The sequence below is a fragment of the Ranitomeya variabilis genome, chromosome 8, assembly GCF_051348905.1.
Source record: "Ranitomeya variabilis isolate aRanVar5 chromosome 8, aRanVar5.hap1, whole genome shotgun sequence".
Lineage (NCBI taxonomy): Eukaryota > Metazoa > Chordata > Amphibia > Anura > Dendrobatidae > Ranitomeya > Ranitomeya variabilis.
This window is the reverse complement of record NC_135239.1, coordinates 112,068,157-112,091,579: the sequence shown is the minus strand read 5'-3', so window position 1 is coordinate 112,091,579 and position 23,423 is coordinate 112,068,157. Positions and strand designations below refer to the sequence as shown.

The window sequence follows — 23,423 nt, the reverse complement described above, 5'->3', positions numbered from 1 at the left end:
GATACCGGAATACGAGGGGGATCCTTTCTGGATGATGCATCCGATCCTTGTTTGGAGGAGCTTTTAAGACCGGATTCGTTACTTCTCCTGACATGGTCCTTTGCTTTGGGCTTCTAACGAATCTCCTCCGGCAGCTCGGCCTGCTGCTCATGATCACTCTCCATCCTCACACCTTGAGGCCAGAAGCAAGGCTCCGGGTTTGGAGCCTGCTTAAATCCCCTCCTCTGGTTCAGCAGAATTGCACGGCGCTGCCCCCTGATTCGCTGTCTGCCCCCCAGGTGCAGGTGACAGGAAGGAAAGGCCGTGCTTTACTTGGCGTGCAATTACCGGTGAGCGCCGCCATCTTGAAGCCACCGCGCATGCGCGGCAACCCGAGACCCGGAAACACATGCCGGCTCCGCCCCTAGAAATCACCTCGGCCCCCAGCGCGGCCCCCAGTGCGGGACGCCCGGCCAGCCAGCGGTGCCCCGGACGGCTTCCCTCCGGAACACACAGCCTCCAGCACCACCATAAACCCCAGGGAAAACAATGAGGGGGAACATACTCACCTTGCGCCGACTTGGAGACGGAAAAGACCGCTGGCCACAGCTCCCTGCTGTGAGCATCACCGCCGTGCAGCCCTGCCAGGACCACCGTGACGCCTCCAGGAACTCCGCACCGGCCGAGGTAGGAGACCCCTTCGCTACCCGAGTCAGCTGGCCGGCCTATGATCCATTCTTCTGTAGGATCCAGTCCCTATAGGAACAGGAAACCAACTGATACGTGGGAGAGGCGGATCCCCTCTCTTGTGGTGCTGTCATGGGAGTCCGAATAAATAAAGATTATACAACAACCACAAGACGGATCTCATCAACCAAGGTATCATTGTAATCAGTATAGCGCCGCCGACCTGACACTGTCTGTAGGTTACTGTGCACAATCCTGCTGACAGGTTCACTTTAAATTGTTAAACAGCAGTAACCAGAGCTTGCTCCTATGCACATTACAGTTGTACTATTATGTCATATATAGGGAAGGAGTTATTTTATTTTTAACTAGTTTTATTTTTAATAATTTTGCTTTACATTTTTTAAATCTCTTGTCCAGGTATCAGAACTGGACACTGCTATGTAGCCAGAGGCCCAGCGTTTGGTGCATCACTGAAACTAGTTATACACGGGTCTGACGGCAACACAATATGGTCCAGGTGATCTCATCGCCACCCAGAATAAAAAATGTTGCAGGGCTGGATATTACCATGAAACATGGCAAGCATTGCATTACAGCAGTACAGGGATGCCTGGGTCTGACAGCGGAGCAGCTTCTAGCTGTTCTAGAGACATGAACAAAACAGGGTTAGTTCCTTGCCCGTGGGCCAAAGGCTGGGAACTGCAATCTGATCTGGAGACACTATGCAGCAGAAACTTTACATTTCTCAGGGTAAGGGATCGCAAACATACAGCAGGGCCGAAGACTAGCAGATCCCTAGATGTTGGCTATTTTTGTTACTTGATCCAAAAAGGTTAAAACACAAAAAGATGTGGGTATGGATCATGTCTTTTAGATTGTCTGAACGTGTTTCGGTTATGCTTTATCAAGTGTAAAAATTGCCTTGGTAGAGAAAACGCTAAATACCCGGCACTGAGGTAGCGTCTGATCCTGGACGCGGCAACACAGTGTCAGCCGTGATATACTCCTGTGCCAGAAATGTACTGAAATCCCTTGAGATTTAACAATAGATCAATACTTGCCTGTCACCATTTTTAGGACAATAATAGGACAATTATTCAGCTACATTTTAACACCTTTTACTAAATGAATTAATGATGGAAAGCTCTTCTCTATATCCAAGACAATCCATAGAAATAAACCCACAATTTTAAAATGTGCCATGTGCCATATAGCCAGCACCCATCCAAACTACAAATCAGCCAGTATGAATGGGCTAACAGATCTGCTTAGAGGCTAGAAAACTAACTTTACCTGTCCATCCAGTACTCCTAAAAGAGCATCGCCCATCCACTGCACTGGCTCCACAAAAAATGAAGTGCACTTTGTAGGGTCTGAAACTTTTAACGGTGCCAGTCTTTTATGAGCAAATGCAGTTGCTCCGTTACCTAATGCATGGTTCAAGATACTTCCGGCTCTGAACAAGGAACGTCTGAATGAACAGAAAAGAAACGTGATGCAGAAAGACACAAATAATGCTGCAACCATTCCTAAAAAATACAGAAGACAAAAGAAAGAACGTACAAGAGGCTGTCCTGCGAGATCCAATGTATTGGAAATGCAGATTACAGTAATTACAGCCCCAATCTCAGCTCTAGTTCATTCCACTTTTGGAACTGTTCAAAACAGAAAAGGCGCTCCCCTTCCAGTGTGCGGTTACCACGGGCTCTGTCCAAGAGCCAGCCCAGCCCCCTTCCCATTTCTGAATCAGCCATGATGGAGAAGGGCGCTGAAATGGCTATTGAACAAGATCACACTAGAGATTTTCCAGCAGCGTAAAAATAATCCTTGGAGTATGTTTGAGCAGTGCATAATCTGCAGAACCTCCAGTAGGATATGCACCACTAATGACATTGTGCGCCTATCCTGTGAACAGCCTTCACCCTATACTGATCAGTATGGCTGGACTTGGACAAAAAAGCAGCCCCGTCACACAGACCCCGCATATAAATATTCTATTCTCCATACAAACATCACAGAATAATAAATCAGTCCAATGAGCAGCAAACTTTACTTTATTTCATGCCACCTGCATTCTGATGGAACCCCCAATAGAAATCCTAAATATCACAGTAGGCTATGGTCGTAGCTGGAGTAAGGTCCAAAGTAACCCTTTCTGCTCCATCTTAATGAATGTTGTGGGGATTTTACTTGAATCCTGTTTTTGGAGGAATAGGTGGTACATCTACTGCAGTGCATAGAGCACAGTATACATGTGAACCTAGAGTCCGGCAGCTCATGTGGCTCCAACATGAGTCTGCACTTATCACTGGCACCGTGTCACTCACATCATGCCCCTGCCTACATACCCTGCCCACCCCTACGTGATGGAAAGGTTTGTGCTCACATCAATATTGGTGGAGGAAGATACCTATCCTGACTTAAGAGTTCAGTGGAGAGTTTAGTTGGTCCGCGTGCAGACTGCGTAGACAGCACATAGACCCATGATAACGGTATCCCAGTGCACGTGGACAATTTTCCGTGCATGGATATAAATTGCAGTATTACAGACCAGAGCAATGCATGCAAAGAAGACAGCTCTGGCACCCATCTGCAATGCCAATACACACAGAGCCAGTCACATCTGTAATCCTTGTTTTCCAAACCTGCTGTCTGAACCAGGCCTTAGGCTGCTGTACACATCCATGCGACACACCCTAGTGCTGCCCGTTATTTCTCAGTCAGCACACGGACCCATAGAGGGTCACGGATCCATACAAAAAATAGTTTTAAAAATGGGTTCAGGTCTCGGTATGAGACTTGGAGCATATCCTATTCTCATCTGTTTTGCAGATGAAACATTAAAGGCTATAAGGATCGTGAGTTCAGACTGTCTACAGGTACAAAGAAAAAAAAGAAAAAAAGGGATAAGAAAAAACTAAAGTTCAGACTGTCTACAGCTACGGGGAAAAAAAAGGTTAAAAGGGATAAAAAAAAACTAAAGCAACTAGAAACACCTGAGAAAAAAAAAGGTATCGTCTTCTCTGTGGTGGTAACACACAGGGATGTGACTGCAGCCTAATGTGGACCCATCCTGCAGAGCAGAAACGTTCTGCAGCAAGAACATACTAATTAGTGAATGATTTCATAGAACTGTTCATCACTTTTTTACATGGCAAACTGGCTACACCGTGATGAAGTGGCTGAAGATCTGAATGAAACAGATTTGATATTTTTTTACTTTTCATCGCTACTGTGGAGATAGCAGTGTGTAAAGTGTAGCTGGTAATTTACCACACAACAAAGGGGGCATCAGCAGAACGTTTCTTCTCTGGGGACGATTACTTTTTCCTCTGCAAGACATTGCCTAATCATAAGTAGGCAACATCTTAGGCCTCCTTCACAGGCCCGTGTTTGCAGTACATAAGGCATCTGTTTAATCCACGGACACCACACGTACCCATTACAACCTATGGTGCTGCAGCACGGATGACAAGGGCAAATACAAGTCTATGGGTCCGTGTAAAGCATGCACAGATTATGGATGACATCTGTGTGCCCTCCATGTGCTGAACGCGTTTAGCACTGCAAAGTCTAGGAGAAGCTTTGGCGTTGATTTCTGTTAATACTCGTAATATTCACAGCACTATTACAGGAAAGGGATGTGGTGCCCAAGTAGGGTATTCAGCACGGAGCAAATGCAGTGAAGAAACTTGGCACTCACTAAGAAAATAAAGCATGAAGAAAAAATTCCATATATTGTGCATCCAACAAAATATATCGTTGTTAAACGTTTTCGGTCCTGACATGGACCTGGTAAATTTGCAGAAATTCTATTTCCCAGTATAGTTGTCCTGTCATCTAGTGGTTTTTAAACAAGGACTCAGGCTGCCTGGATGCCATGTGGGAGAGAGGAGGAACCCGGTGCAGGCTGGCGCAAAAGTAGTCGGCGATCTACATCTCTGGGGATGCACAATAAATGGAACTTATTCTTCAGACTCTATTTTCTTTGTGAGTGCCAAGTTTCTTCATCTGCAATTGACTTTTCTTAAGCCATACTGGAAAAAAAACAGATGGCACAACAATCAAAAACGCCGACGGGACACACCGATCCAAAACGCCGACGGGACACACCGATCCAAAACGCCGATGGGACACACCGATCCAAAACACTGATGGGACACACCGATCCAAAACACTGATGGGACACACCGATCCAAAACACTGATGGGACACACCGATCCAAAACACTGATGGGACACACCGATCCAAAACACTGATGGGACACACCGATCCAAAACACTGATGGGACACACCGATCCAAAACACTAATGGGACACACCGATCCAAAACACTGATGGGACCAGTACAGTTTTTTCCAGTACAGTTATTATACGGACAGGTGAAGGGGGCCTTACAGGGGGGAAAAAAAGAAACCGCCTCCAGAGAAGCTTAGAACGGTCTTTCTCACAGCGATCTGGTTAGACTGATGAGTCTATCCAGGTGACGCTGAGATCTCACTGCCGGCACTTACTGTCTACAAGTGAAGCCAGAGCAGAACTGTGCCGTAATGCCTTTATATACACCAGTCTGCAGATATCCCCGGCATCAAGGATTAATGCCTGGACAGGATCTAGATGTAGAGCAATGTATGTGACATGCTGCAGCATTCCTCCAGGAAGTAATGACATTATGGATGACATGACAGCACAGGGAGACTATAGGCAGATCACAGGGAGACTATAGGCAGATCACAGGGAGACTATAGGCAGATCACAGGGAGACTATAGGCAGATCACAGGGAGACTATAGGCAGATCACAGGGAGACTATAGGCAGATCACAGGGAGACTATAGGCAGATCACAGGGAGACTACAGGCAGATCACAGGGAGACTATAGGCAGATCACAGGGACACTATAGGCAGATCACAGGGACACTATAGGCAGATCACAGGGAGACTATAGTCAGATCACAGGGAGACTATAGGCAGATCACAGTGAGACTATAGCCAGATCACAGGGAGAATATAGCCAGATCACAGGGAGACTATAACCAGATCACAGGGACACTATAGGCAGATCACAGGGAGACTATAGCCAGATCACAGGGAGACTATAGGCAGATCACAGTGAGACTATAGCCAGATCACAGGGAGACTATAGCCAGATCACAGGGAGACTATAGCCAGATTACAGGGAGACTATAGCCAGATTACAGGGACACTATAGGCAGATCACAGGGAGACTATAGCCAGATTACAGGGACACTATAGCCAGATTACAGGGAGACTATAGCCAGATCACAGGGAGACTATAGCCAGATCACAGGGAGACTATAGCCAGATTACAGGGAGACTATAGCCAGATTACAGGGACACTATAGGCAGATCACAGGGAGACTATAGCCAGATTACAGGGACACTATAGCCAGATTACAGGGAGACTATAGCCAGATCACAGGGAGACTATAGCCAGATCACAGGGAGACTATAGCCAGATTACAGGGACACTATAGCCAGATTACAGGGAGACTATAGCCAGATCACAGGGACACTATAGCCAGATCACAGGGAGACTATAGCCAGATCACAGGGTGACTATAACCAGATCACAGGGACACTATAGGCAGATCACAGGGAGACTATAGCCAGATCACAGGGAGACTATAGCCAGATCACAGGGAGACTATAGCCAGATCACAGGGAGACTATAGCCAGATCACAGGGAGACTATAGGCAGATCACAGGGAGACTATAGGCAGATCACAGGGAGACTATAGCCAGATTACAGGGAGACTATAGCCAGATTACAGGGACACTATAGGCAGATCACAGGGAGACTATAGCCAGATCACAGGGAGAATATAGCCAGATCACAGGGAGACTATAGCCAGATTACAGGGAGACTATAACCAGATCACAGGGAAAAAGCCAATTGTAAGCTTGAGGGAAGCTTCATCTGCCCTGTATAACGCTGCCTGATTAGGAATGGTCAACATCATACAGAGAAAACAGAAAATGTCCCCAGAGAAGAATAGATAACCATGTAATACAAGGATGCATTGCTTGTTATTGTACATATGTAACAAATATAAAAATTACCTGCATTTTCTACATCTGAATAGGATTTCTTTACTTTGACCCAAAGAGGCTGGATCTGAGGCAAACAATTCATGTGGAACTTTCTGTAACTCTTAAAGCAAATCAGAGAATTGCTGTTACAAAGTTGCAAAATAAAAATCAAAAGAAATAAACATTTTCCAAAGTTGAATCCCTTAATGACAGCAAGTATGTGATTTTTTGACAGTCATGAAAGTGTCTTATTTCTCAGTGCCACCATTTTGTGGCACTGAGGAATACCTATATGCAATCCCCAGAAGAGCAAAAATGCGGAGGCCGTCAGCCGACATCCTGCTGCATCGGCCATGATCAGTGTTTATACTGATGGTGACAGCTTAACCCACCAGATGGCGCTATCAATAGTGACAGGCCAAGTAATGGCCTTAGTGTCTACCAACCACAGTGATCTGCGATACCTTCCCACAAGCTGGACGAAACAGCCGCATGTGTGTAACAATGACAGGTCTGATGGCCTGCAAACCACACCATTTGCAGTGTAATAGACCAGTGGCCAGATCACTGAACTTGTCAGTAGGACCAAGTAAAGTAAAAGTTCAATAATCTTTGTAAAAGTATACAAAAAAATAAAAATTGTGAAAAACTGTTTTTTCCCTAAAAACAGTTTTTATGTAAAAACATTTGCATAATTGGAATTGCTTTGACCAAAAAGATCTGAACAATAAAACAATCACATTATCCTGTACTTTGAGGCTATGTGCACACGTCAGGACTTCTGGCAGAAATTTTCCTGACAAAAACCGGACATTTCTGCCAGAAATCCACATGCGTTTTTTTTCTGCGTTTTTTACGTGTTTCTTTGCGCGTTTTTGATGCTTTTTTTTTTGCGTTTTTTCCCAATGCATGAAATAGCGGGAAAAACACGAAAAAAACACAAAATTAATGAACATGCTGCTTTTTTTTTTACCGCGATGCGTTTTTTTAGCGGAAAAAAGGCATCATGTGCACAAAACATGCAGAATGCATTCTAAATGATAGGATGCATAATGTATGCGTTTTTAATAAGTTTTTATAGCATTTTTATCGCGAAAAAACGCAAAAACACCTGAACGTGTGCACATACCCTAAAAGTTATAGATATAAGCAAAAAAAAAAAAAAAAGACCAAGATGTAACTTTTTAATCATACTAATACACATAAAATGGTATAAAAAGCGATCAAAAAAGTAATTTGTAATAAAAGAAAATACTAGAATAGCTCAGTCAGCATACAAATAAAAAGGTTCAGTTTTATTTTTTTTCACATGGACGAGAAAAAAGGGCCAAGACTTTTTGATCAGTTTCTCACACTTTGGGCCACATTTCATCAGTTTTTCTAGGATGGGAATGAAAATAATAATTTTTATTTATATAGCGCCAACATATTCTGCAGCACTTCACACAGCACAGAGCGCTTGGTCCAACAAAAAGGTAGTGAACAGCCTCAGTCTAATACAAAGTTCCATCCACTACTATAGGGATGATCCATGAAAATTATGGATAGAATTTGTAAATAAATACAGACCTCTGAATGAGACCCTTTGCACTTCGAAAAAAAAATTTTTTTTGTAAAAACCTACTTTAAGTGTGCAAAAGTAACAAAACATAAATAACCTTTATAGACATGGTATCGACACTGACCCGAAGAACAGAACTGTCTTTATTTTTTTATTACACAAGGAAAGGAATGAATAAAAACAATTCACCAATTGCAGGTTTTGTTTATTTTAGGTTTGAAAATTGTGACTAAAAGGCAATTAAAAAATAAATAAATGATGTGCTCCAAAATGGTAACAATGAAAACTTCAACTCCTCTATCAAAAAAAAAAAAAGCACACAAACAGCGCCATCGGTCAAAAAATAAAAAAGTAATAGCTTTCAAAATACGATGGCAGTAAAAGTTTTTTTTTTTAAATAAAAAATAATTTTTAACTTGCAAAATTAGCCAACATTAAGAAATCTATGTAAATGGTGGCCCAAGGATGAGGACATTAAATAAAGGGGTGGCTTATGGTGACAAGTGGGGACATAATTACTGTATGGGCCAATCAAGGGACATGATTATTGCTGCAATTTAATTTACTTTTGAGGATACTGTCTTCCATGGGGGGAACAAAACGGAGTCCTGTTGCTGCACAGCGGCACTATGTTGCTTTTTTTCCTTCATCTGACATAGTGTAGATGTCTGGGAAAAAGTGGGGAAGGTGCTCTGGAAGCGATCAGCCATAGATACTGTATTTTTCAGATTACAAGACGCACTGGACCATAAGACACCCCCCAAATTTTCAGAAGGAAAATGGAGAAAAAGAAAAGTTAATGCGTCAAATGGCGGTCCCTCTTATAGTCCTGAATTCAGCTTACCAGGAAGGGAAATCGGCAGCACTGGTGGAGGGGAGTCACAGGGGGTGTCTGGTGATCTGGCGATATGACCCAGACTGGTGCGCAGGTTTGGCGGTGCGGGGGGCTACGGGGAGATTTTGTTAAAGTCCGGAGCCCCCACATTTCTATTGCCTCGATGCTGTGGGCTCCAGGAAATCCCATCCCAGTCAGGTGCTGCAGGTTCGGCGGTGCTCGGTGGTGCGGGGGCTACAGCGACATTTTGTGAAAGCCCGAAGTCCCCTCACTTCTATTGCCTTGATGCGGTGGCCTCCGGGAAATTGGCCGCCGGAGGCGGCGCATGCGTAGATTGAGATTTCAAGATCTCGGGAGCCAGCTGCCATTTTCCAGGAGGCCACCGCATCGAGGTAATAGAAGTGCAGGGGCTCCGGGTTTCACAAAATGTCTCCGGAGCCCCCCGAACCACCGAACCACCGAACCAGCCTGGGATGGGAGCGAGATCATCGCCGTACGGCATCGGACCACCGGAAGAATCACCCGACTCCTGCTGCCACCACGCTAACTGTAAGTACATTCCGACTATAAGATCCCTGTTTTCCCCAAAACATTTTTGGGAAAAAAGTGCATCTTATACTGTCTTATTTTCTGCAGAGATAAGTCCTTGCTGGTCAAATTGATGGTGGCCTCAACTGGATGAAGAAGAAAAGCGAAGATGAAGGACTTCAATCAGAGACATCACTGGTGAGTCAGTGCGTTACTTGTACACTTACACTATACTATATACAGAGCTTCTGAGTATAATGTCACCAGTGGTCACTGTATTACCTGTATACTACTGTATATACACAAGAGCTCTGTACATACTGTAATGTCATTACCTGTACACTAAAACAATATACAGAACTCCTGTGTATAAGGTCACTGGTGGTAATATTAGTGTTTTAGTATGATATTTTTTTTTATTATTTATTAATGATCAGTATTGTAGTATCCGTTCACTATGTGGTGGTAATATGTGATCTGGTTATGGTGTGGTTGTCATATGAGGTCTGGTCATGGTGTGACTGTATTAATTCCCTGTATGTGGTATTTTTCAGTCACTATGTGGTCTGGTCATGATGTGGTGGTATTTGTTCCTTGTATGTGGTATTATTTGGTCACTATGAGGTGGTAATATGTAGTCTGGTCATGGTGTGACTATTTGATCCTTGTATGTGGCATTATTTAGTCACTATGTGGTGGTAATATGTGCTCTGGTCACGTTGTGGCGGTATTTGTTCCTTGTATGTGGTATTATTGGTCTTGGTATAGGGGATTGTGTTGTGTATGGAGTTCACCTGTTCTCTCTGATATCAATAAGGGGAAGATTATTGATTTCCAATAGAAATTAAATACTTGGACATTTAACCCTTCCCTGTACAGTGACAAATACACAGTAGCAAATTTCACTTACAGGGGTTCTATGGTGAAAACAAGTAATCTGCAGTGTTTCTAGTATGAAAAAACGGTAATTAGACCTACTGGTAATTGTATTTCCAGGAATCCATCCTGAAAGCACCATGGAGGACGTCCTTCTTATCCATAGTGGGACAGGAAACCACAAGAGTTTAAAAGGACCCTCCCCCTACCACCCTTCAGTGATTTTCCAAAGTAACACATCTGGATGGATGCAAAAAAGAGAATTTTATTTGAACACACACAACTGTTATACAAATGTTACATCACATAAGTATGAAGTGTTCTTGTAATAGGGAGGAAACTAACAGTGCTGTCAGGATGGATTCCTGGAAATACAATTACCGGTAGGTCTAATTACCGTTTTCCAGGTCACCACCTGACAGCACCATGGAGTAGTACTAAAGGAGATTTTGGTCCTAGGGTGGGACTAATGCCTGAAGCACCTTCCTGCCAAATGCTAATTGAGATGACACTACATCTACTTTGTAATGTTTAGAGAAGGTACTGAGACTAGACCAGGATGCAGCCCTACAGATCTGTTCTGCCGAAGCCCCCCCTTTCTCTGCCCATTAAGCGGCTACAGCTCTAGATGAATGAGCTTTAAGACTGTCTGGGGGACTCTTCCCCTGTGCCTCATAGGCTAGGCTAATTGTGGATCTGATCCATCTCACAATGGTTGATTTCGATGCCTTTCTTCCCTTATTTGGACCCCTATAAAGGACAAACAAATTACTATCCTGTCTCCAGGCCCTAGTTGCCTCCAAGTATCTGAGTACTGTCTCCCTAACATCTAAGTTATGGTAGAAACTCTCTTTCTGGTTTTTAGGGAGCTGACAAAATGAGGGAAGCACCACCTCCTGATTAATATTTGAATCTGAGACCACTTTAGGGAGAAAAGCTGGATCAAGTCTCAAGACCAGTCTATTATCAAACATCTGTAAATAGGGATTTTGAATTGATAGGGCCTGAAGCTCTCCCAGTCTCTTAGCTGACGTGATGGCTACTAGAAAGGCAGTTTTGAGTGAAAGATTACCAATCTCTATCTCCTCTGCTAGATCAAATGGTCGTCTGCACGACTCGCTAAGGACCAAGTTAAGATCCCAAGGTGGGACAGTCTTTCTTATTAAGGGTCTTAACCTTTGAACTGCTCTGGAGAATCGGCCTATCCAAGGGTGGGAAGCCAGGGAAGAATCATAGAATACACTAAGGGCTGCTACTTGGACCCTCAGAGTACTGGGTCTAAGACCTTTCCTAAATCAATGTTGTAAAAAATCAAGTATTTTGGGAATGTCGGGTTGGTCAGCATCAACTGTTGTGTGTCCACAAAAGCTGCAGAATTTTCTCCATATTTTTAAATAAATCACGGAGGTCACAGGCTTTCTACTTGCTTGAAGAATAGAAATAACCCCCTCTGAGAGACCCTTAGTTTTCAGGACCTGGCGCTCAGGATTCAAGCTGATAACTGGAGGTTCTCTGGGTTTTGATGTAGAACCATATCTTGGAGGAGTAAGTCTCTTCTTTTTGGAAGGAGAAAGGGTTCTTCTATCGACAACTTCTTCAGTAAGGGAAACCAGCTCCTCTTGGGACAAAACGGAACCACGAGAATTACCCGAGCTCTGTCCTCATATCTTTCTGAGAACCCTTGGAATCAGTGCGAAAGGAGGGAATGCATACAACAGACCCCTGCTCCATGACTGTGAAAGGGCATCTACTCCCGCTGGGTTTTCTCGGGGGTTCAGAGAATAGAAGGTTCTGACCTTTGCGTTCCGTCTGACCGCGAATATGTCTACCTCCAGTGTTCCCTAGCGCTGGCACAGCTCGCTGAGTACTTCGTTGTTCAACTCCCATTCCGTTGCTGATAATTTTTTCCTGCTTAGGAAGTCTGCAATCTGGTTCTTTGTACCTTCCAGGTGTACCGCCGAGATTGAAAGTACAGATTTTTCTGCCCATCTGAAGATCCGATCTGCTAGATATTGCAATGTTGGATGTCTTGGACCACCCTGATGATGAAGGAAAGCTACCGTCGCTGTGTTGTCTGACAGTATCTTTATGTGTTCTTCAGTAAAGCTTGCGCTGATGAAAGGACTTTCCAAACTGCATGCAGTTCTCTGTGATTTGAGGTTTTTGTGCTGTCTTCCTAACTCCACTGTCCCTGATATCTTCCCTGGACGTGTCCACCCCATCCCTGCTGGCTTGCGTCCGTGGTTACTGTGACTTCTGGAGAATGAATCCACGAAACCCCGACTCAGAGATTTCTGGGAATGGTCCACTAATGTAGGGATCTTCTGACCTGATGGGATAGATGGAACTCTTTGTCTAGTGAGCTCTGCTTTCTGTCCCAGGAAGTGAGAACTGCCAGCTGTAATTGCCGAGAATGAAACTGGCTCCAGTTGACACAAGGAATGCATGCAGTCAGTAGTCCGAGGATGTTCATTGCATTCCTGATGGAGACCCGGCTTTTTGAGAACTGGCAAACCTTTTTTATCAAATCGGTCAGTTTTTCTTCTGGAAGAAAAGATTTTCTCACCCTTGAGTCTAGGATGACTCCTAGAAATCTTATTCTTGGTTTGGGTACTAGGTCTGACATTGACCAGTTCACTACCCATCCCAATTTCTGCAGTGTGGAGACCACAGATTGATAGTCGATTCTGAGTTGACTTACAGAATCTGCCACTATTGGGAAATTGTCTAAATAAGGGACTATTGTGATGTTCTGATTTCTTAAATAAGCCACTACCTCTACCATAAGCTTTGTGAATATTCTGGGCACTGTTGCTAAGCCAAATGGGAGGCAACAAAACTGATAGTGGTAGACCCTTCCTTCTTTCTCCACCGCAAATCTGAGATACTTTTGGTGATCTGAAAAAATTGGCACGTGGTAATATGCACTTTTTAAGTCTAAAGTGCACATTACCACCTCTTTCCCTAAGAGGGCAATTATGGACCTTATAGATTCCATTTTGAACCTCTTGCACCCTAGCCATCTGTTTAGGGGTCTGAGGTTTATTATTGTTCTGGATTCCCCTGACGGCTTTTTCATGGAGAAGAGGCACGAGTAATGTCCTCTTCCTATTTCCTGAGAAGGTACTGGACAGATTGCTGTCATGTGTAGGAGGTCCTGAATGTCCGACCACATAAGGGAGCTTGAAAAGAGATGGGGGTTGGACACACAGAATCTATCTGGGGGGAAGGGTGACAAATTCTATTCTGTACTCTTGGGAGATAACCTGGAGTACACAAGGACTCCTAGAAACTTTTTTCCTCTTCCTGGAATTTTGACAGCCGCCCCCCTACTCTGATGGTGTCATTTCCTTCGGAACCCAGACCTTGAGGTTGAGGAACCTGACTCACTATTTTTGTTCCTACTTTCTCCCCCTTTGGAATAGCTCCACCTCCCTAGCTTTCCCTTCCCCCTATAGTCTGATCTTTCACTATAATAGGGTCTGCGAAATGGCTGGTACTTTCTACGTTTCTCTTCTGGAAACCCCTTCTTTTCATCCAGGGCCGCCATCAGGGCATTACAGCCATGACTGGCGTATGGGGCCCGGTGGGCAGAGGGGCCCGCATCGGGCCCCGTCTCATCTGCCCATCGGGCCCCTACCGGCAGCCGCAGGCTGAACCGGGCCCTTTTTTGCGGCCGGCGCTGCAGCGCTATTGAAGTGCGGGCCCGAGCCCGCACGTCAATAGTTAACAGCCGCCAGCCAATCTGAGGCTGGCAGCTGACGTCAGCCGCAGCGTGCATGTCGCCGGCGTCTGACTTCATTGACAGTCGCCGGCGAGTGCACGCTGCAGCTGCGTGCAGAGAGCAGCAGGAGCGCGGGACGGGAGGTAAGTAGAACTTTTTTTTTTTTCTTTAATTGAGAGCGGCGATCCGGGGGGCGCCCAGGGCAGAGCGCTGGACACAGGAGGGGGCAGAACGCTGGACACAGGAGGGGGCAGAACGCTGGACACAGGAGGGGGCAGAACGCTGGACACAGGGGGGGCAGAACGCTGGACACAGGGGGGGGCAGAGCGCTGGACACAGGAGGGGGCAGAACGCTGGACAGGGGGGGCAGAACGCTGGACACAGGGGGGGCAGAACGCTGGACACAGGGGGGGCAGAACGCTGGACACAGGGGGGGCAGAACGCTGGACACAGGGGGGGCAGAACGCTGGACACAGGGGGGGCAGAACGCTGGACACAGGGGGGGCAGAACGCTGGACACAGGGGGGGCAGAACGCTGGACACAGGGGGGGCAGAACGCTGGACACAGGGGGGGCAGAACGCTGGACACAGGGGGGGCAGAACGCTGGACACAGGGGGGGCAGAACGCTGGACACAGGGGGGGCAGAACGCTGGACACAGGGGGGGCAGAACGCTGGACACAGGGGGGGCAGAACGCTGGACACAGGGGGGGCAGAACGCTGGACACAGGGGGGGCAGAACGCTGGACACAGGGGGGGCAGAACGCTGGACACAGGGGGGGCAGAACGCTGGACACAGGGGGGGCAGAACGCTGGACACAGGGGGGGCAGAACGCTGGACACAGGGGGGGCAGAACGCTGGACACAGGGGGGGCAGAACGCTGGACACAGGGGGGGCAGAACGCTGGACACAGGGGGGGCAGAACGCTGGACACAGGGGGGGCAGAACGCTGGACACAGGGGGGGCAGAACGCTGGACACAGGGGGGGCAGAACGCTGGACACAGGGGGGGCAGAACGCTGGACACAGGGGGGGCAGAACGCTGGACACAGGGGGGGCAGAACGCTGGACACAGGGGGGGCAGAACGCTGGACACAGGGGGGGCAGAACGCTGGACACAGGGGGGGCAGAACGCTGGACACAGGGGGGGCAGAACGCTGGACACAGGGGGGCAGAACGCTGGACACAGGGGGGGCAGAACGCTGGACACAGGGGGGGCAGAACGCTGGACACAGGGGGGGCAGAACGCTGGACACAGGGGGGGCAGAACGCTGGACACAGGGGGGGCAGAACGCTGGACACAGGGGGGGCAGAACGCTGGACACAGGGGGGGCAGAACGCTGGACACAGGGGGGGCAGAACGCTGGACACAGGGGGGGCAGAACGCTGGACACAGGGGGGGCAGAACGCTGGACACAGGGGGGGCAGAACGCTGGACACAGGGGGGGCAGAACGCTGGACACAGGGGGGGCAGAACGCTGGACACAGGGGGGCAGAACGCTGGACACAGGGGGGGCAGAACGCTGGACACAGGGGGGGCAGAACGCTGGACACAGGGGGGGCAGAACGCTGGACACAGGGGGGGCAGAACGCTGGACACAGGGGGGGCAGAACGCTGGACACAGGGGGGGCAGAACGCTGGACACAGGGGGGGCAGAACGCTGGACACAGGGGGGGCAGAACGCTGGACACAGGGGGGGCAGAACGCTGGACACAGGGGGGGCAGAACGCTGGACACAGGGGGGGCAGAACGCTGGACACAGGGGGGGCAGAACGCTGGACACAGGGGGGGCAGAACGCTGGACACAGGGGGGGCAGAACGCTGGACACAGGGGGGGAAGAACGCTGGACACAGGGGGGGCAGAACGCTGGACACAGGGGGGGCAGAACGCTGGACACAGGGGGGGCAGAACGCTGGACACAGGGGGGGCAGAACGCTGGACACAGGGGGGGCAGAACGCTGGACACAGGGGGGGCAGAACGCTGGACACAGGGGGGGCAGAACGCTGGACACAGGGGGGGCAGAACGCTGGACACAGGGGGGGCAGAACGCTGGACACAGGGGGGGCAGAACGCTGGACACAGGGGGGGCAGAACGCTGGACACAGGGGGGGCAGAACGCTGGACACAGGGGGGGCAGAACGCTGGACACAGGGGGGGCAGAACGCTGGACACAGGGGGGGCAGAACGCTGGACACAGGGGGGGCAGAACGCTGGACACAGGGGGGGCAGAACGCTGGACACAGGGGGGGCAGAACGCTGGACACAGGGGGGGCAGAACGCTGGACACAGGGGGGGCAGAACGCTGGACACAGGGGGGGCAGAACGCTGGACACAGGGGGGGCAGAACGCTGGACACAGGGGGGGCAGAACGCTGGACACAGGGGGGGCAGAACGCTGGACACAGGGGGGGCAGAACGCTGGACACAGGGGGGGCAGAACGCTGGACACAGGGGGGGCAGAACGCTGGACACAGGGGGGGCAGAACGCTGGACACAGGGGGGGCAGAACGCTGGACACAGGGGGGGCAGAACGCTGGACACAGGGGGGGCAGAACGCTGGACACAGGGGGGGCAGAACGCTGGACACAGGGGGGGCAGAACGCTGGACACAGGGGGGGCAGAACGCTGGACACAGGGGGGGCAGAACGCTGGACACAGGGGGGGCAGAACGCTGGACACAGGGGGGGCAGAACGCTGGACACAGGGGGGGCAGAACGCTGGACACAGGGGGGGCAGAACGCTGGACACAGGGGGGGCAGAACGCTGGACACAGGGGGGGCAGAACGCTGGACACAGGGGGGGCAGAACGCTGGACACAGGGGGGGCAGAACGCTGGACACAGGGGGGGCAGAACGCTGGACACAGGGGGGGCAGAACGCTGGACACAGGGGGGGCAGAACGCTGGACACAGGGGGGGCAGAACGCTGGACACAGGGGGGGCAGAACGCTGGACACAGGGGGGGCAGAACGCTGGACACAGGGGGGGCAGAACGCTGGACACAGGGGGGGCAGAACGCTGGACACAGGGGGGGCAGAACGCTGGACACAGGGGGGGCAGAACGCTGGACACAGGGGGGGCAGAACGCTGGACACAGGGGGGGCAGAACGCTGGACACAGGGGGGGCAGAACGCTGGACACAGGGGGGGCAGAACGCTGGACACAGGGGGGGCAGAACGCTGGACACAGGGGGGGCAGAACGCTGGACACAGGGGGGGCAGAACGCTGGACACAGGGGGGGCAGAACGCTGGACACAGGGGGGGCAGAACGCTGGACACAGGGGGGGCAGAACGCTGGACACAGGGGGGGCAGAACGCTGGACACAGGGGGGGCAGAACGCTGGACACAGGGGGGGCAGAACGCTGGACACAGGGGGGGCAGAACGCTGGACACAGGGGGGGCAGAACGCTGGACACAGGGGGGGCAGAACGCTGGACACAGGGGGGGCAGAACGCTGGACACAGGGGGGGCAGAACGCTGGACACAGGGGGGGCAGAACGCTGGACACAGGGGGGGCAGAACGCTGGACACAGGGGGGGAGAACGCTGGACACAGGGGGGGCAGAACGCTGGACACAGGGGGGGCAGAACGCTGGACACAGGGGGGGCAGAACGCTGGACACAGGGGGGGCAGAACGCTGGACACAGGGGGGGCAGAACGCTGGACACAGGGGGGGCAGAACGCTGGACACAGGGGGGGCAGAACGCTGGACACAGGGGGGGCAGAACGCTGGACACAGGGGGGGCAGAACGCTGGACACAGGGGGGGCAGAACGCTGGACACAGGGGGGGCAGAACGCTGGACACAGGGGGGGCAGAACGCTGGACACAGGGGGGGCAGAACGCTGGACACAGGGGGGGCAGAACGCTGGACACAGGGGGGGCAGAACGCTGGACACAGGGGGGGCAGAACGCTGGACACAGGGGGGGCAGAACGCTGGACACAGGGGGGGCAGAACGCTGGACACAGGGGGGGCAGAACGCTGGACACAGGGGGGGCAGAACGCTGGACACAGGGGGGGCAGAACGCTGGACACAGGGGGGGCAGAACGCTGGACACAGGGGGGGCAGAACGCTGGACACAGGGGGGGCAGAACGCTGGACACAGGGGGGGCAGAACGCTGGACACAGGGGGGGCAGAACGCTGGACACAGGGGGGGCAGAACGCTGGACACAGGGGGGGCAGAACGCTGGACACAGGGGGGGCAGAACGCTGGACACAGGGGGGGCAGAACGCTGGACACAGGGGGGGCAGAACGCTGGACACAGGGGGGGCAGAACGCTGGACACAGGGGGGGCAGAACGCTGGACACAGGGGGGGCAGAACGCTGGACACAGGGGGGGCAGAACGCTGGACACAGGGGGGGCAGAACGCTGGACACAGGGGGGGCAGAACGCTGGACACAGGGGGGGCAGAACGCTGGACACAGGGGGGGCAGAACGCTGGACACAGGGGGGGCAGAACGCTGGACACAGGGGGGGCAGAACGCTGGACACAGGGGGGGCAGAACGCTGGACACAGGGGGGGCAGAACGCTGGACACAGGGGGGGCAGAACGCTGGACACAGGGGGGGCAGAACGCTGGACACAGGGGGGGCAGAACGCTGGACACAGGGGGGGGCAGAACGCTGGACACAGGGGGGGCAGAACGCTGGACACAGGGGGGGCAGAACGCTGGACACAGGGGGGGCAGAACGCTGGACACAGGGGGGGGCAGAACGCTGGACACAGGGGGGGGCAGAACGCTGGACACAGGGGGGGCAGAACGCTGGACACAGGGGGGGCAGAACGCTGGACACAGGGGGGGCAGAACGCTGGACACAGGGGGGGCAGAACGCTGGACACAGGGGGGGCAGAACGCTGGACACAGGGGGGGCAGAACGCTGGACACAGGGGGGGCAGAACGCTGGACACAGGGGGGGCAGAACGCTGGACACAGGGGGGGCAGAACGCTGGACACAGGGGGGGCAGAACGCTGGACACAGGGGGGGCAGAACGCTGGACACAGGGGGGGCAGAACGCTGGACACAGGGGGGGCAGAACGCTGGACACAGGGGGGGCAGAACGCTGGACACAGGGGGGGCAGAACGCTGGACACAGGGGGGGCAGAACGCTGGACACAGGGGGGGCAGAACGCTGGACACAGGGGGGCAGAAAGCTGGACACAGGGGGGCAGAAAGCTGGACACAGGGGGGGCAGAAAGCTGGGCACAGGGGGGCAGAAAGCTGGGCACAGGGGGGCAGAAAGCTGGGCACAGGGGCAGAAAGCTGACACAGGGGCAGAAAGCTGGACACAGGGGCAGAAAGCTGGACACAGGGGGGCAGAAAGGAGAAACAGGGCATGATTGGAGACACAGGGCAGGATGACAGACACTGGGGCATGACTGGAGACACTGGGGCATGACTGGAGACACTGGGGCAGGAATGGAAACAGATGGGGCAGAATTGAGAAATGGGGGCCTGATTGGAGACGGGGCAGAATGGTGATACGGGCATGATTGGAGACACTGGAGGCAGGATTGGAGACAGATGGGGCAGGATCATGGGGCAGGATGGATACGATGGAGACAGATGGGGCAGGATGGGGAGATCATATGGGGCAGGATGGATACTCATTAGGGCAGGATGGGAGAACATATGGCTGACCCCAGTAATGAGACACACGGGGCCAGGATGGCGAATATTATTACCATAGGGGCTAATTAAGGGATATTATTACTGCAGTGATGTATTTATTTTATTTTTTGAGTACACTGTTTTAAATGGAGGGGCGGTCCTATTACTGTGTAGAGTGATACTATGTCGCCTTCTTCATGTGGTGTAATGTAGAAGTTAAGTAATGTGTTCTGCAAGTGAAACTCGAGATAACTGTTATTTCCTGCAGAAACGAGTCCTGGCTGCATGAAGTGATGGTGGTCTGTGCGGGATGAAAGATGAAGGACTTCACCTAGAGACGTCACTGGTAAGTCAGTGTGTTATCTATACATTGACACTATACACTGTATACTATATACAGAGGTCCTGTGTATAATATCACCAGTGATCACTGGATTGCCTATAGACTATATACAGAGCTCCTGTGTATAATGTCACTGGTGATCACTGTATTACCTGTACACAGACACTGCATACTAAGTACAGATCTCCTGTGTATAATGGCACTTATGGTGATAGTATTGTGTTTTTTTTAATTATTGATCAGTATTGTAGTATTCAGTCACTATGTGTTGGTAATATGTGGTCTGGTCATGATGTTGTGGTATTTGTTCCTTGTATTTGATATTATTCGATCACTGTGGTGGTAATATGTGGTCTGGTCATGATGTTGTGGTATTTGTTCCTTGTATTTGATATTATTCGATCACTGTGGTGGTAATATGTCATCTGGTCATGGTGTGGCGGTATTTGTGCCTTGTAGATAGTATTATAGGTCACTGTGGTGATATGGTGTCTGGTCATGGTGCTGTGGTATTTGTTCCTTGTATGTGGTATTATAGATCATTTTAAAAATTGAAAAATAAAAATATACCTAAATTGTACTGCATATTTTAACAAATATTTAATAGGTTACAGTAGAGTAGGGCCCGGCCAAAAGTGTCTACCTTGTCATTTTGGTGGCTTAAAAAAATCTATTGGCCAAAACAAAAGCTGCCGGCTACATGTGTGATCTGGTGATGGGAACTGTCAATGTGTGATAGGTGAGAAGTGGAGATTTTCCAAGAGAGAGCGGTGGGACTGTGGACAGTTTGAGGGGTGGAGCGTGGAGGCGGGGCTGGGGTGGAGCCTGGGCGGAGTCTCAAGGGGGCCCCGGATATTTTGCCAGTATGGGGCCCCGAAATTTCTAGTCGCAGCCCTGTTTTCATCTGAGGCCTTCTCTAGAATGTCATCAAGGATGGGGCCAAAGACCCTACCCCCTAAGAAAGGGATAGAGCACAGTTTATTTTTAGAATGAATACCTCCCGACCAGTTCTTTAGCCAGATAGCTCTTCTGGCTGCATTGGATAAAGACTGGCCCCTAGCTGTGAATCTAACAAACTCTGCGGTAGTGTCTGCTAGAAAGCCGGTTGCCAGCTTTAGTAGGGGGAAAAGATTTTAGGATTGACTCTCTAGGGGTTCTGGCTGACAGCTGTTCTTTCAAATCGTTCACCCACAAATGCATAGCACGCGCTACAGATGTTGCTGCTATATATGTACGGACGATCGCTGCTGAACTCTCCCAGGCTCTCTTCAAGAGCCCATCCCCGCCTTGCGATCCATAGGCTACTTCAGGTTAGAGGAGTCCTCAAAAGGAATGGCGGTTCTTTTAGACACCTTGGCCAGCAGAATGTCTATTTTGGGAACATCCTCCCAGTCCTTGATCTCCTCATGAACAAATGGCAGGCAAAGCCTGAAGTCTCTAGGAATCGATAGTCTCTTTTCCACCTCTTCCCATTCTTCTAAAATCATAGACCGAATGTGGGAGTTCACTGGGAAGACCTTTGAGGTCTAAAAAACGTAGCCCCCCAAACATCTCGTCCTGAACTGTCGGAGTAGTTGAGGGCTCCTCAATCTGCAGTCTGTCTTACTGCCCCCAGGAGCTCATCTATGTCCCCAGATGAAAACAAATATCTCTTCCCTTTCTCTGGAAGATCTCTGCTTAATTCTTCTTCTTCCAGATCTGATCCGGAAAAGCTCTCCTCAGATGACAGATCCGATTCCCTCAGTCTTTTTCTGGATCCTTGGGAGGTCTGACTGCACGTGCTGGGGGAATAACAAGCCAGATATCGAGGCCTGCACCTCTTCTCTGACAATAGCCCTCATATTAGTCATGAGTGAAGCCTGTTCCTCCCCCACAATTCGACTGGTGCATGTCTCGCAGAGAGATTTCTGCCAGGAGTCCTTAAGCCTAACGGCACAAATGGGGCACTCCGTATACTTTTCGGACTTCTTATTCTATTCCATCGTGGAGGAAAGCCCCTATAACACAAATTTAGATGCCTCATGGGACTGTATCCTACTGAGGGGAACCCCTAACTGGGAACTTACATGTGCCTGGCTCTCCTGCACCATCTCAGGTTTAGTGTTATCCTCCATACTGCTCCTTAAGTTAGGACAGGATAGTAGCACACTCTTTACCTTTTTATATGTGTGGTGCCTCCTTGCGGAGTCCATCCGCCGCCGCTGCGACCTGCCCCTCCTGGCGTTCCAAAGAGTAGGAGAGGAGGAGACGCTGCCCCACGCTGCTGGCCACGACCCGGAAGTGATGTGCGCCGCAGCCCTGAAGTGACGCGTGCGGGAGCCGCGACCCGGAAGCGAGAGCACGCGGCAGCCGCGCTCCCAGATCCCGCAGCCACACACGCCGGCCTGGACCGCGTCCTAGCAAGATGACCTGTGGCACCCACGTTTTTCTCCCGAATCCGCTTGCTGATGCTGTAACTTCACAGAGGCATCCCTGGGCTCAGGTACATCTGGGGCATCGTCAAGGGTCGAGAGCCCCCCAGGGGGAAGCGACCCTGTAACCAGGAGCAGCGCTGCACTGGTGCTGCTGAGGGACCCTCTAATCGGGTGTCAGGTTAGGAGAGTTCTTGAGGTGGGAAGGAAGAGGCCGAGTCCCCCCGATCCTCACCCTCTGCACGGGACAGATGGATCTCTCGTTGTTCCTATCCGTAGTGGGACAGGAAAAACACCGAAGAGTGGTAGGGGGAGGGTCCTTTTAAACTCTCGTGGTTTCCTGTCCCACTATGGATAAGAAGGACATCCTACATGGTGCTGTCAGGTGGTGACCTGGAAATATAAATTATAGCCAATGAGCAATTCTTAGTAGGGTCTTAGTGCCGATTGCGTTTCTGGTCCCCAATGGGAAACTGCACCTACAGTGGGGAAAAAAAGTATTTAGTCAGTCAGCAATAGTGCAAGTTCCACCACTTAAAAAGATGAGAGGCGTCTGTAATTTACATCATAGGTAGACCTCAACTATGGGAGACAAACTGAGAAAAAAAAATCCAGAAAATCACATTGTCTGTTTTTTTAACATTTTATTTGCATATTATGGTGGAAAATAAGTATTTGGTCAGAAACAAAATTTCATCTCAATACTTTGTAATATATCCTTTGTTGGCAATGACAGAGGTCAAACGTTTTCTGTAAGTCTTCACAAGGTTGCCACACACTGTTGTTGGTATGTTGGCCCATTCCTCCATGC

The 23,423-nt window shown here is 50.5% G+C and overlaps 1 protein-coding gene across 6 annotated transcripts in view; it reads right to left on the bottom strand.

Annotated features, from left to right (window-relative positions):
* DUSP12 (dual specificity phosphatase 12) overlaps positions 1–23,423 on the bottom strand; it is an 86,881-nt gene that overhangs the window by 4,913 nt on the left and 58,545 nt on the right. For 3 of the 6 annotated variants that reach the window (XM_077276998.1, XM_077277001.1, XM_077276996.1), the window contains exons 5-7: positions 6,751–6,841; positions 1,963–2,140; positions 549–735 (exon numbers count right to left, since the gene is read on the bottom strand). In XM_077276998.1, the coding sequence (XP_077133113.1) occupies positions 549–735; positions 1,963–2,140; positions 6,751–6,841 (456 nt within the window). The remainder of the gene's footprint in view (positions 1–548; positions 736–1,962; positions 2,141–6,750; positions 6,842–23,423) is intronic. The other 3 variants (XM_077277000.1, XM_077276999.1, XM_077277002.1) reach the window with 1 other exon arrangement.